The sequence below is a fragment of the Acinonyx jubatus genome, chromosome C1 (assembly GCF_027475565.1).
Source record: "Acinonyx jubatus isolate Ajub_Pintada_27869175 chromosome C1, VMU_Ajub_asm_v1.0, whole genome shotgun sequence".
In the NCBI taxonomy this organism is placed as follows: Eukaryota; Metazoa; Chordata; class Mammalia; order Carnivora; family Felidae; genus Acinonyx; species Acinonyx jubatus.
This window is the reverse complement of record NC_069381.1, coordinates 5,214,512-5,227,029: the sequence shown is the minus strand read 5'-3', so window position 1 is coordinate 5,227,029 and position 12,518 is coordinate 5,214,512. Positions and strand designations below refer to the sequence as shown.

General features: G+C 61.0%; 1 protein-coding gene across 18 annotated transcripts in view; it reads right to left on the bottom strand.

Annotated features, from left to right (window-relative positions):
* The window catches only part of CAMTA1 (calmodulin binding transcription activator 1), an 853,369-nt gene that overhangs the window by 82,915 nt on the left and 757,936 nt on the right, over positions 1-12,518 (bottom strand). For all 18 annotated transcript variants that reach the window (XM_053206405.1, XM_053206447.1, XM_053206438.1 and 15 more), the window contains 3 exons: positions 9,469-9,609; positions 6,093-7,939; positions 1,642-1,768 (listed from right to left, as the gene is read on the bottom strand). In XM_053206405.1, coding sequence (XP_053062380.1) covers positions 1,642-1,768; positions 6,093-7,939; positions 9,469-9,609 — 2,115 coding nt within the window. The remainder of the gene's footprint in view (positions 1-1,641; positions 1,769-6,092; positions 7,940-9,468; positions 9,610-12,518) is intronic.

Genomic DNA, 12,518 nt, shown 5'->3' with positions numbered 1-12,518 from the left:
GTCTGGGTCCTCAGCCAGGCAAGAGCCGGGTACAGGAAGTGGCTTCTATTTAGAGGCCGGGCAAGTCCTGTTCCAGCAGCAGGTGGTAAGTGGACAGTGTAATAACACGCTGCCCTGTCCCCCTACCCACCCCCACCCTGGGGTAGAGGTTGGGGGGGGGGGCGGGGAGTGATGGCTGCATTAGCCGTGCGGCACTGAGCTGTGATAGGCTGACCCAGTCTGGGCTGGCATCCTGATGGCTGTGCTCCAGAACAAGCAAGGCTGCTGGGAGCAAAGGGGGCTGAATGGGTCCCCTGGAGCAGGGCCAACAGGGGGAGGCCAACTTGGGCAGCATCCCTGGCTCCCTGGGATATTTGTGGTAAAGGAGGTGCTGGGTTCAGGGAGTGGGGTAGGGGAGGGCCGAGCATGGGAACCCAGTCCTGGAGCATTCTGGCCTGGCTGGCTGCACAGGGAATGGAGAGAGAGAAGAAAGAATGTTCCATGTGGACTCAGAAGCTCCAGGCTGGGGGGATGGTGGGGGGGAGACAGACAGCTGGGGTGGCCCAAGGCCCCTGTCCTCACTTCTCTCTCTAACCTTGGGCCTCCACAGGGAGCACTCTGTCCTTCTGTAGATCCCTTGGCTTCAGATAACATGGTCTCTCTCTCCATTCACTGCCTGGGCAACCTGGACAGGCCATCCCCGAGCTCGTGTCAGCCAACGGGTCTTCCCAGAACCAGCACAGAGGTCAGAAAACAGGAGCTCTAGAAACGGATTCCTTCACAAATACTGATCTCCTTCTTGTGACATGTCAGACACTTGTAGGCCCTGGGGCCACACGGTGACCAGGAAAGACACAGACCCTGACAAATGGAGCTGGCGGGCCAGCGGGGAGATAGCAATGGCCAGAGGTCAAGAAGTTGACCAGACAGGGACGTCAAGCCCAGTAGATGACGATGAAGCCGAGTGAGGGACGGAGAAGGTCAGAGCCACAGGGAGGGCAGAGGCGCTCCTGCCCCTGAAACCGGAAGAAAATTCTGTGCCTGCACCTTTTTCCGGGGGCAGGGCAGATGGCTTCACTTTCTTAAGGGAGTCCGTGCAGATTATTATCAGTTTGACAGGTCCTCCCCTGCTGCCCGCCAGGCCTTCTCCATCCCTCTCTGATCTGCTCAGTGGCCTGCGAGACTGGCCGTGTGGACCACACAGCTTGGGCTCTCTCATTCTTGTGGCTTCTGGTTGGCGGGAGCTGCGAGAGGCACGGGCCAGAGGAGAGAGAGCTGCCTGGCTGCTCTGACCTCGGGTGTGGCCCCCGTCAGGCCCCTCCACCTGCCCGGCTCTTACCACCAGCTCCTGGAAACTTTCAGGCTGAGGGTGGCTCTGGTCTCCTGCTGTGCCCAGTCCTGGGTGTGTCAACCCAGCTCATTGGTTGTCCCAACAACCCCCATCATGTTCATGAACTTCAAAATCCCAGCTGAGCAGGCTTCATACCCCTTTGATCCTCAACCGATGACATTAGACTAGTGGATCCGGGACCCCTTCATCACGGCAGAGGAAAGCGAGGCCCAGAGTAGTGACATGACTTGTCCAGCGTCGCTCCCAGGCTGCCCCTGCACCCGGTGCTCGGAGAGGGGGGGCCCACCCCCTCGGTAGGGGCACCGCCTCACCTGGGCAGTAGCAGCGTAGGACCCCGGGCTGAATCAAGGACGCAGGCACTGAGATCTGGTCAAACAGGCAGCTGTAGTTATTGCTGGCTTCTTGCCATGGGCCTGTGATGAGAACCTTCACTCCTCCCTGAGGGAACAGAGAGGAGCAGAAAGGAACATCAGCCGGAGGAAGGGACGGGGACGCAGGCCTTCCAGGCTGCACTGCTCCTGGGGGCAGAGGGTGGTCTGCGCCCCTGCCCCACGTGTTTGGTGAACATGCAGATTCTGGATTCCGGCATGCCCGGCTTTTGGGAACCACTGTGTCAGGATGGCAGCGGGAGGAGGAAGCCTCTCGGGGCAGGGGCGGAGGGGACCCCCGGATGCTCCTTGCCTTCCTCAGCTGGCATCCAGCATGGGGGCCAGCAGTTCTGACCCCTGACCCTCTCCCATGTGACTTTCTGTTCTAGGCAGAAGGGAGCACAGAGTTTTTCAAACATTTTCAGTGTAGGATGCATCTGAGAAGTGGCCAGGCAGGCGGGGAGCCCCAGAGGGCAGCGGAGGGAGGGCTTTTTCTGTCATTTACTTGTGGACAGGTTTCTGGAGCCCCGAGTTTCGAAACCAGGCTTGAGCATGTTAGTGTCACCCCAGGGACAGGGAGTTCTGGTGGGGAAACAAGGAAATCTCAGGATCCCCAGGGATGGGGGGGGGGCGGGGCAGGGATGGGAGGTCGGGGACATGAATGAGAATGGCTGCAGAGATAGAAGAATGGGGGAGGAGGGCTCAGAGTTGGAGGAGCTCAGAGACTGCCCTGAGCCAGAGAGGGGCTTAGCGCTGGAGGCTGGGGATGCTGGCCTCTCTGGCTCTCCCTGGGTGGGCCGCCCCAGGCTTTGGCCACTTTTCCCAGCAGGGGGCCGGGAACGTCGCAGGACAGGGTTGAGAGCGCCACCTGGTGTCCAGGCTGCAGAAGACTGAGCAGTATACCTACTTGAGACTGGCAGTGGAGGGGCTGCTGGGTGCAGGCCTGAGGCCCCCATTTCCCCCACCTCTCCCAGGTCAAAGAGGCCAGATCCCAGCTCTCCCACTTCTGGCCCCTGCCAATGAGACACTCTGCCACGCAGTCACCAGTTCTTGCGTGGACTCTCCTGGGCACTGGCCCTTCCCTGCCCCGGAGGGACCCCCAGCACCAACACAAGGCTTCCCCGTGGGCTACCCACAATGCTCCTGGAACCCAGACCTGGCCCAGGGCTGGCCTTGGGCATCAGCAGCAGGAGGGGGTGTTTCCAGGGATGAGGTGAGGGTGTCTCTCCCTCAGCCCAGCACAGAAGGGGCTTCCCTGGATGGGCAGGCATTCCACCTGTGCGCTGGGATGGGCTGGGATGGTTTTGGAGAAGTCACATTAATGCTGGGCCACCAAAGGCTGGGGGCAGTGGAGATAGCTCAGGCCCGGAGCCCAAAAGCAGGAGGCCTGCCCCTGCCCCTCAGTAGCTGTGTGTCCTCAGCCAAGTGGCCCAACCTCTCTGGTGGCCCTTCTGGCCTTAACTTCCTCGGTTCTGATATATGGCTCCATAGGGAGATCTGGAGCTGTCAGGTGGCATTCTCGGGCTCACGGGCTGGGGGCTGGGTGCCAGCTGGGAGGTGTGCCACACGGCACAGGTAGAACCGCGGGCCAGCCCAGGGCAGGATCCTCCTTGGATCCTAGGAAGTGGAAGAGCAGTGGCTTCAAAAAGCCACAGACAGTTACCATGTGAGAAAAAAGGGGGAAAAAAAAATAACCCCAATCAATAGTTCCTGGCGTGCAGCTAGGGCCGCTGTGAGGAACAAAGAACTGTAGAAATTACTGGAGAACATCGGGACCTTCTCCATGGAAACCGCTGTAGGATGGGCTCTGCGTCCATCAGTTCAGGGGGTGGTTCCCATGGCAACGCTCGCCTGGCTGCGCTTGATCTGCCTTGACGCAGGCACCTGATGGCTCTAATTGCAGCTTCCTCTGCTGGTGCAGCCAATGGAGGAACGTGACACAGAGGGCTTGGGGGAGGGGTGGGCAGCAAATGCCATCTGAGGTCTCTGTGCCCTGGGAGTCCTGAGATAAAGGACCCAGACTTCAGATGCACCCAGGGCAGATCCTGGGGCCGAGGGGCACCTCCAGTCTGTGTGTGTGTGTGTGTGTGTGCGCGCGCGCGCGCGCGTGTGTTGGTGACCAGCTGTGGCTGCAGGGGAAGAGGTGGATCTGGGAGGTGGGAGGGAGGAGCACTCCCGGAAGAGACGGCAAGGTGGCCTGGCCTTAGCCTTCCTGCAGAGTGGATTTTAGAGCTGGGCCAGGGTGCCCAGAGGCTGTTGAGCTCAAGCTCACATAGCCTAGGAAGCGCGCCCGAGCCGACAGCCACTGGGGCCTCTGCAGAGGCCTCGCTGTGCGGCCACTGGGTTCCAAAGGGACCAGCTGGGGGGCATCTGTGCATTTTCCAAATCAAATTGAATTTGAGTTGCTTTTGTTTCCTGGAAGCCTCGAGGGCTTCTGGAAAACCAGGGCTGGACGCTCCTTCTCGGAGGTGACCGGACCCACATTCTTTCCCGCTCCCGTGCTGCCCTCGCGTGGCAGGCTGCTGAACTGATTTTCCCTGAGGTACAATGTGGGCACCTGCCGGTACTGGGGTGCAGAACAGGGGACCAGGTCTGCTATTAGCTCCTCACTAGTGCCCCCAGGTCCATGGAGGCCGGACTGCGGGCCTGCACACATGCTGGGGGCCGGCGTGCACAGGTCGAGGCTGGGGAAAGAGGGTTCCTCTCCCCTCCCGACAGGTCCCTGTAGGACTCGGGCTCCAGGCAGCCTTTCAGGGTCCTGAGGGCCAAACCTCCCAGGCCTAAGACCGACCTGCAGGGCCTCCAGGCTACCACTCTCGGCCATTTGCAGAAGAGGAAACTGAGGCCCAGGCAGCCAGGTCGCCCAGCTGACCCCTTGTGACATCCCCTCCCAGTCCCCCGAGTCGCTTTCTTAAGCCCTGTGGGGGGCAGGCTGCTGGGCAGAGCTGATCTGTCACCCGGGGTGGGGGTGACACGTGGTGCCACTGAGCTCAGCATCGCTGACAGGGTCAAACTGAGCCAAACCAAGAGGAGGCCTGGTCAGAATCTTCCGGATTCTTCTTGGGGGAGGGGCAAATGGAGGTGGACGGAAGAGGCAGGTGCTGCCTGAGTCTTTTACTCGGTCCTTAACAACAACCCAGTGAGGTAAGAGCTGCCATGGCCCGGTTTAGAGACAAGAAAGGCAGCCACCTTGCCCAAGGCCACTGGCTAGTAAGCGTGGGGCACATGCCATCTGGACCCGGACCCAGGAACCCCTTAGTCTGGTCCTGACTCGGGCATCACCCCGGGGAGCCCCTCAAGCACGTGGGTCTGTAACGTGCACAGGTTCTGGCCAGCGTCCCTGCACCACTCGAACCTGGAGAACCTTCTGTGGCATCTGCATTCCTGCCTTGACGCCCCATGAGAGTCACAGTCTTTCAGGAGCGCCCTTCTCTCGGTGTAGTGGACAGCAGCCCCTGACCCTGGTGCTCAGGGGATGTGGCAGTGGGACCAAGGAGCTGTGGGCAGCCACCTTCCTGGGAGAAAGTGCTGACCTGGGCCCCGTGGTGACTGGGCCGCTCCCCAAGCACCTGGCAGGCGGGCTGGGAGGAGTCAGGGAGTGTGCCCCAGTGTGCAGCAGGGCATTCGGGAAAGCTCAGGCCACTCTCTGTCCCCTTCCTATGCCATTCTATCTCAGAGAGAAAGCCAAGGTTTCTTCCTTAAACACTGTGCCACTGTGGCAAGACCTGGGTTTTCTGGGGGTGGGGCGGGATTCTGGCGGTCCTGGGCTTTGGAGCAGTGATGCTCAATGTCAGAGGTCAGCCTGAAGGAACTGAGGTGGTGGGGGGGGGGGGCAGTAGGCCGGGGCTGGGAGGGGGAGGCCACAGGTGGTGGGAGATCCCGGGTCACGTAACATGCCTTTGATGTCACAGAGGCCCGATTTACCCGAGAACGTTTCACGGCTGGCTTTACGGGACTATACCCTTCTCCTCAATTTGATGGGGATTTGTTTATGTTTTGTTTTGTTTAGCGAAGCAAATCGGGAGTAATGGACATGGATGATCTATGGTGGTGCTTTCTGAATTTGCTTTGTTTTGTTTTCGCAGCCCTAGGACGTTTTTTCAAAACAGGCATAAAGCAAAGCAAAACTGTCCGTGGAATCCTAATCCGCAAGCCAGGTTCACAGCAGACTCTTATTCTGGCGGGAGCGGGAGGGCCCCCAGGAGACCCTTGGCCTTCAAGTGGAGTCTGAGAGCCGGTGCTGGACAAAGGCCACGGGGACAGAGGAAGGGGACAGCTTTGTATGGTCCACAGCTTCCTCCAAAGGGCAGCCGCATGCAAATGAGCCTCCCTGAGCCGAGCGAGCGAGGGCGCCGGTGGGCGGGTGGGGGAGGCCACGGGCGGCCCCAGCTTACCTCTGGGTAAGACCACTCCGGGGAGTAGTCGGTCACCATGAACACCCGTCCGCTGTGCTGCAGCATCCCCAGGGTGCCCTGCGCTGGGGTGGTGGAGACCACCTCAGCCACGTGCATGTAGGCCATGGTGCCAGCCCCGCCCTCGGCACTGGTCAGCTGCAGGCTCCCCTGCTGGGGGCTACAGCAGGGCATGCACATCTCCGCCTGGGCGAAGGGGGCGCGGGCCCCGTCTTCCGACTGGGAGAGCGCCGCGCCGTCCCCCGACACCAGCTGGTGCCCATAGATGGTGCCGCCGCCCCCCTCCACGGAGATGAAGTCGTTGATCAGGTCGGAGAACTGGCCGCTGAAGGAGATGTCAAAGTGGTCCAGGCTGAGCTCCATGCTGGAGGCGTTGGCGAGGCCCGGCTGCGCCACCGGGTAGAGTCCCTGCACCACGCCGCCCGGGAGCATGGGGACCCCGCCGGCGCTGCGGATCACCCCGGTGGTCTCGGGCTGCAGGTAGTGTTCGGAGCTACAGGCCTGCAGCTCCCCAGACTTGATGAGGCCCTCGCCCCCTTCGGCCACCTGCGAGGTCTCCATGGTGACCTCCCCTTCCGCAGCCATGGCCTGGAAGTTGCCCTGGAACTGCATGAGGTGGAGGGAGGAAGCAGCCTCTATCCGTGTCTCCACGTGGCCGCTGCAGGAGCTGGTTTGTGACGAGGCCTCTGTTTTCACCGTGGGCATCACAAAAGTGCCCCCGGACTCGCTCAGGCTGCTGTGGGTGTTCTGCTCGATGGGGAGGGGCTTGCTGGCGTCCTGCAGGAAGAAGCTCGGGGAAGGGGTCTGGTGGACGTGGGGGCTGCGGCCCGTCTGGCTGAAGCCGGACGCGTAGTCCTTGTTGGAGTCTATCGCACTGAAATCCATCTGCTCCAGGGTGGTGCTGGGACTCAGGCCGCCGCCCGACGGCAGGAGGCCGGAGCCGGCGCTCAGGGTGAGGGAGCTGGAGGCCGCGGCTGCCGCCGAGGAGGAGTACGCTTCTTTGGCCATCTGCTGCTCGAAGGACGTGTCCTCGGTCTTAATCTCCTTGGCGAGGACGGTGGTGAAGCTGAAGCCCCTCTCCACTGGTGGCGAGTGCCGCACGTTGGTGCTGACCATCTCTGCTTTCAGGCCTCCGCCCCCGTACGTCTGGCCCTGCTTTGGGTTATTGAGGAAGCAGTCAGGGTCGAAGTTCATGGTGGTTTCTGGGATCTTCCGGCCACCGTCGAGGGTGGTGGAGAGGACCAGCTCTTCGGACACGTTGGTGGGCAGCATCGACAGGCTTTCCGAGCCACCCGTGGTGGGGAAGGCGAACTTGTGGCCGTCAGAGCTCACGGCCAGGACGAGGCCCTGAGAGGCGTCAGGCGAGAGGAGGTGGTGGTTGGGGCCGGTGGTGGGGGACATGGTGTACACGGCCTCGTTGGTGACCTCGGACATGAACACCGTGGCGCTCTGGGACAAGCTCCCCATCACGGAGGCCACGGCCATGCTGGACACGCCCGTGACCGCAGGGCTGTCCACCATGTCCGGGTCGCTGTTGAGCCCACTGCTGATGGACACGGGGGAGCTCTGGGTGGTGTCGGGGACCTCCACCTGGTTGGTGGACGAGACCTCCGTGCTGTTTTGGTGCAGCAGCACGGGCTTGGCCACCTTGCCGTTCCTCTTCTCGCGGCTCGGGCCCTTGCTGTGGCTGTGCTCGTGCTTGCCCTCGGACACGTCATTGTGCTGCACCTCCGAGTGGCTCCCGTACCCCCCTGTCCGCGGCTCTACCTTCGGCGAGATGATCCGGTGTTTGGCACTGTTGCACTTGTGGTGAGCGCTGCTGCCCGCTCCTGCGGAACGAGAGGCACACGACACACGCATGCGCGCGCACACGCACACACACGTCCACGCACGCACGTGCAAACAGAGAGTCAGAGCCGGGGCCCCCGTCGATCGTGCCCCTGAGCGGCCGGGGGCCCAGGCAGGCCACTGACCCCTGGGGCTGGCGCGTCACTCATGCGCAGGGTCGCGGGGTCTCTCACGCACCCTATGGAACCGCCCTCCAGACCCGGGGGGGGGGGGGGCTTTTTCCTTGATGCGCTTTTCCAATGCTAGTGATAGCACCTCAGGACATAGGCGGTTGGGAAGGACAAGGGGGAGAGTCTGTCATCCTCCAGGAAAACCCTTGCCGCCTTCAGAGACAGACACCATTTACCGAAACAGCTCTTGCCGGCCAGGGCAAGAGCTCTTGCTCTTCAGCCCAGAACGGAGGCCGCGTCCCTCTCCCCTGCCCCAAACCGGGCATGCCTGTTCAGGCTGCGCAGTGTTTCTTTGCAGAGAGCAAATGCACTCTCTCTGCATTCGCTCTCGGGCCCCAGGACCAAAGAGGGTTCTAGACTTTGCTCCAGAGGCAGAAAGGTATCTGCCCCCCTGCCCCATTTGGCCAGCCTGGGTTGTGTCCTCAGCTCTTTGTGGGTCAAAATCCCTCTAAGACCCAAGCAAAGGCAATGCCTTAACCCCCCCACCCCCCACCCCAGCTCAGTGGCAGAGAGGGAGAAGCTCTAGGCCGAGGGTCTCTGGACTCTGGCCAGTCTCCCCAGGGCTCTGCACGCAGTGGCCAGGTCGGCTCTTCTCTCCCCTCTGCCATTATTTTCATTCCAGCTGATAAGGGTCACCTCGCTTTTGATAAAAGGGTGACTTCTCCCCTGCGCCTATTACAGCCTCACCACCATTATTCCTAAGTGCGCAAAGACTTCTCAGGGAAGTGACATGACCCTCTAATGGAAATATCTAATTAAGGCAGAGAAGGAAATGGAGAATGCACATTCCTAAGAGCAAATATCATTATCAGAAAAACAGGCACATTAGGACAGGGAGTGCGGGACGCTTTATATCCTTGGAGGGGACAGAGGTTAAGGAAAGAGGTTCAGCTCGAGTGGTCCCATTGACTCAGGGCTGACCTCCCGGAAAAGCCCGTCTCAGCCCTGGGCCCGGGCCCCTGGGCTTCCTGACGACGATACCCAAGATGGTGGGGCCCGGAGGGTACCTGCTGTGTGTCCATGAGGCCTGGAGCCTCAAAGCCTTGCACTCCCCAACTCTGCTGCCCCCATTCCTAGAGGGACCTGCCTCTCTGGAAACTGCTCTCTCCTGCCCCAAGTGGGCGGGACGATGGTGAGTCAGTCCTGGGTGCCGTCCTGCGCTGTCCCCTGGCTCCGGGCTGACCCCGCCCCACCCACTGGACATCCAGGCCACCCCTGAGGAGGAGAGCCTCATCCTCTGCCTGCAGAGCCCCCCCTGCCCAGTTGCCCCAACTGCCCCACCTGCCCCCCCTGCCCCTGCCCCCTGCCCCCTGCCCCCTGCCCCTGGGAGCCCCGCTCACCCAAGCTGCCGGTGCAGAGGCAGTTGTGGGTCCGAGGCTGCGGCTTGGTCTGGTGACTGTCGAGAATCTGCTGCACCAGCTGCTCCACGGAGAAGCCTGAGCTGCTGTTTCCGTTGCTGCAGGTCCACTTGATGCCGTGGACTGTGGACAGAGAGGGGCAGGGGGGCGGTCAGAGGTCACGGGGTGCAGGGGCAGGGCCTGGGAGGGGTGGGACCTGGGCCCTCCCAGAGCATAGCCCCCTCTCTGCTGGGAGGCTGGCTCTAGGGGTGAAGTGATACACATGGGGGGGGGGGAGGAGGGAGGACGGAGGAGGGAGGGCCAGGCTGCCCCATGAGACCCCTACTCCCACTGGGAGCTCTGTGCTCTTCCTCTGCCTCCCCTCCTCCCTTCCCTATGGTGCACCCTGGGGAGCGGACGACCTAGAGATTTGCTTCTGTTTTCCTGAAGTCCAAGTGCACCAAAGCGTTTCTTCAAGGGAGGGAGGGCTGGGCCTCTGAGGGCCCTCCCCCACCCCCAGCTGCAGGTAGTGGAGATTTGCGGAGGATATGGAGGCTACATGCTGGGCTGGATACCCCACCCCCCCTGGAGGGGTGCTTCTGATTCTTCTCACAGGACTTCTCGGCCTCAGGGGCTGCAGGCCAGGCTGTGGGGGCACAGGGGGCAGGACTGAAGGGCCCACATGACCCGGACAGTGGATGCCCACCGACGACCAGCCACCTGGATGGCCAGCCCTGGAACTCTGTTGTCCCTGCCATCGGGGTGGGTCCACAGAATGACTGAGGGTAGAGCCCACCCTGAGCACATCTGCCTGGCAGGATAGGGGCTGACAGTCTAAAATAAACTGACTTGTCAGCTGGGCCTGCGGACTGATGGATTTCACACCCACTGCTCCGTGGTCTCAGCAGGAGCAGACCCGGCCGTGAGGCGGTGTGTCGGGTACAGGGCACAGCCCGGCTCTCTCTGGTGGCTGCTGGTGGGCCAGGTTCCAGAGGCAGGGAATCCATAGCCCTGGAGTTGGAGCCAGTGCCCAGGGCTCTCAGAGGGACCCGGCTCGCTGTGAAATGGGGCGAGTGGGAGCGGGTGGTCCGGGAAGAGGAGCAGGGCAGGGTCATGCTAGGCAGAGGCCAGTGGCTTTGCCAACGCAAAGACAACTTCCTTTCTCCCCTGGCGGAGCTCCTCTCACACGGAGTCCAGGGGAAGAACGGTCACAATGCCCAGTGTCTGCCCTGGCTCTGGGAGGCTCCAGGAGGCAGAGGGTCTATACCGAGAGTAGGACCTGGGTCAGATTCAGATCTGGATTTGAGTCCAGGTTGCAGTCTTGCTGTGTGAATTTGGGCAAGTCTCTAAACCTCTCTGATCCTCAGTTTCCTCACCTGTAAAATGGGAATAGGCTAGCGTGTGCCTCATGGGGGGGCCAGGAGGAAAGTGCATCCACCTGCCCGGTCCTGTTGTGCTGACCGTTAATGACGACGATAATGCCGGCCTCGTTCCACGGCCTGGCTGATGCCCGTGGGAACTGGGCTTGGGGGAGGAAGCTGCTTGCTGTGACAGCCGCCGGTGGCTCTGCCTTGGAACACCCTGCAGAGAGCTCCATGGTTGCCGTTCCTTGTCAGCACCTGTATGTAGGGCTCCAGTCGTTTTTCAGAGAAAACCCCTCGTGTGTGGGTTCTGATGTGCTGGGAATCCCGCCAGGTGCTGCTTTCCTTGTCCGTGCACCTGCCCCAGGTATTTGTCTGGTTCTGATGAGGCCCGTGGCCCTGCTCCCAGAGGGCCCTGGATTCTGGTGGGTCATCACGAGGGGATGGGGGCTTGCTGAGTGGCTTCTGTCCCTGAGCCGGCTGAGCTGCCTGGAGTTGCGGTCCTGGGTGCCTGTTCAGAGTGCTGCGTGATGGGCATGTGCAGCCGGGGGCAGTGCTGGGGTTTCCGGCCTACTTTTCGCCGCCTTGGGATCCCTTGGGGAGCTCTTCGGCAGCCCCAGGAGGTCTGTGATCCTGCTGGCTCAGGCCCCAGCTTGTCCCCCGGCAGCCGAAAGGGAAGGCCCAGGCCAGGGCTTTGCAGACCTCATTACAGCTGTGGGACCCTTTTCTCAAATAAACCTCTGCCTGGAAATCCAATATGGAAGACAGATAACAGCAGAAGGAGCCTGGTCAAGGCAGGAGTGAAGGCCAGGGTCCACTGGCCTGGCCTCGTGCCCGGGACCTCTTGGCTGAGGATCTTTTCTAGACTCCTCATTTTATAGAGAGGAAAGCAGAGGCTGGGGTGGGGGGTGGGCAGAGCGTGTCCCGACCCCTGCCCCAGCCCAGAGATTATGATATCCTTGGTCTGGGGTGTTGCCAGGCTTTTTTTTTTTTAATTAAAAAATTTTTTTAAAACATTTTAAAATTTATTTTTGAGAGAGAGAGAGACAGAGAGACAGAGAGACAGAGTGCAAGCAGGGGAGGGGCAGAGGAAGGGAGACACAGCATCCGAAGCAAGCTCCAGGCTCCGAGCTGTCAGCATAGAGCCCGACGCAGAACTCGAACCCACGGACCTTGAGGTCATGACCTGAGCCGAAGTTGGACACTTAACTAATTGAGCCACCCAGGTGCCCTGCCAGGTTTTTGTTTTGTTTTTTTAAAGCTCCCAGGAGTTCCTCACGGGCAGTCAGGGTGGTGAACACACAGCTCTGTCCTCAGCCTGAATTTTTACCTGCAAGTCTGGGAGAGAGCAGAAGACCTTCCAGAAACAGCATGGCCTCTCCTACCTCTGGGAAGGACTCAGAGCAGATGCTCACTGCAAAGACAGACCAAGGTGTTCTCAGGAAAAACCCCACCTGGGTCTGAACTTGGCTCTCTGGAGAGAGGAACTGTAGGGCATCCTACAGGCAGCCCAGTTGTGGGTCTGGGGGTGGGTGGGGTGGGCTGTTTTATCCCTCGAGTGAGTGGCAGGCACCCCTGCTGGAGTCTTCTGGCGTTTCTGAGCCCCGCTCTGCGCTGACAGCGGCCGGCTTGTCCCAGGCTTCCTCTCCAGCCCTGCCATGCGGGCGCACTTACAGTGTTCTTTCTGCCTCT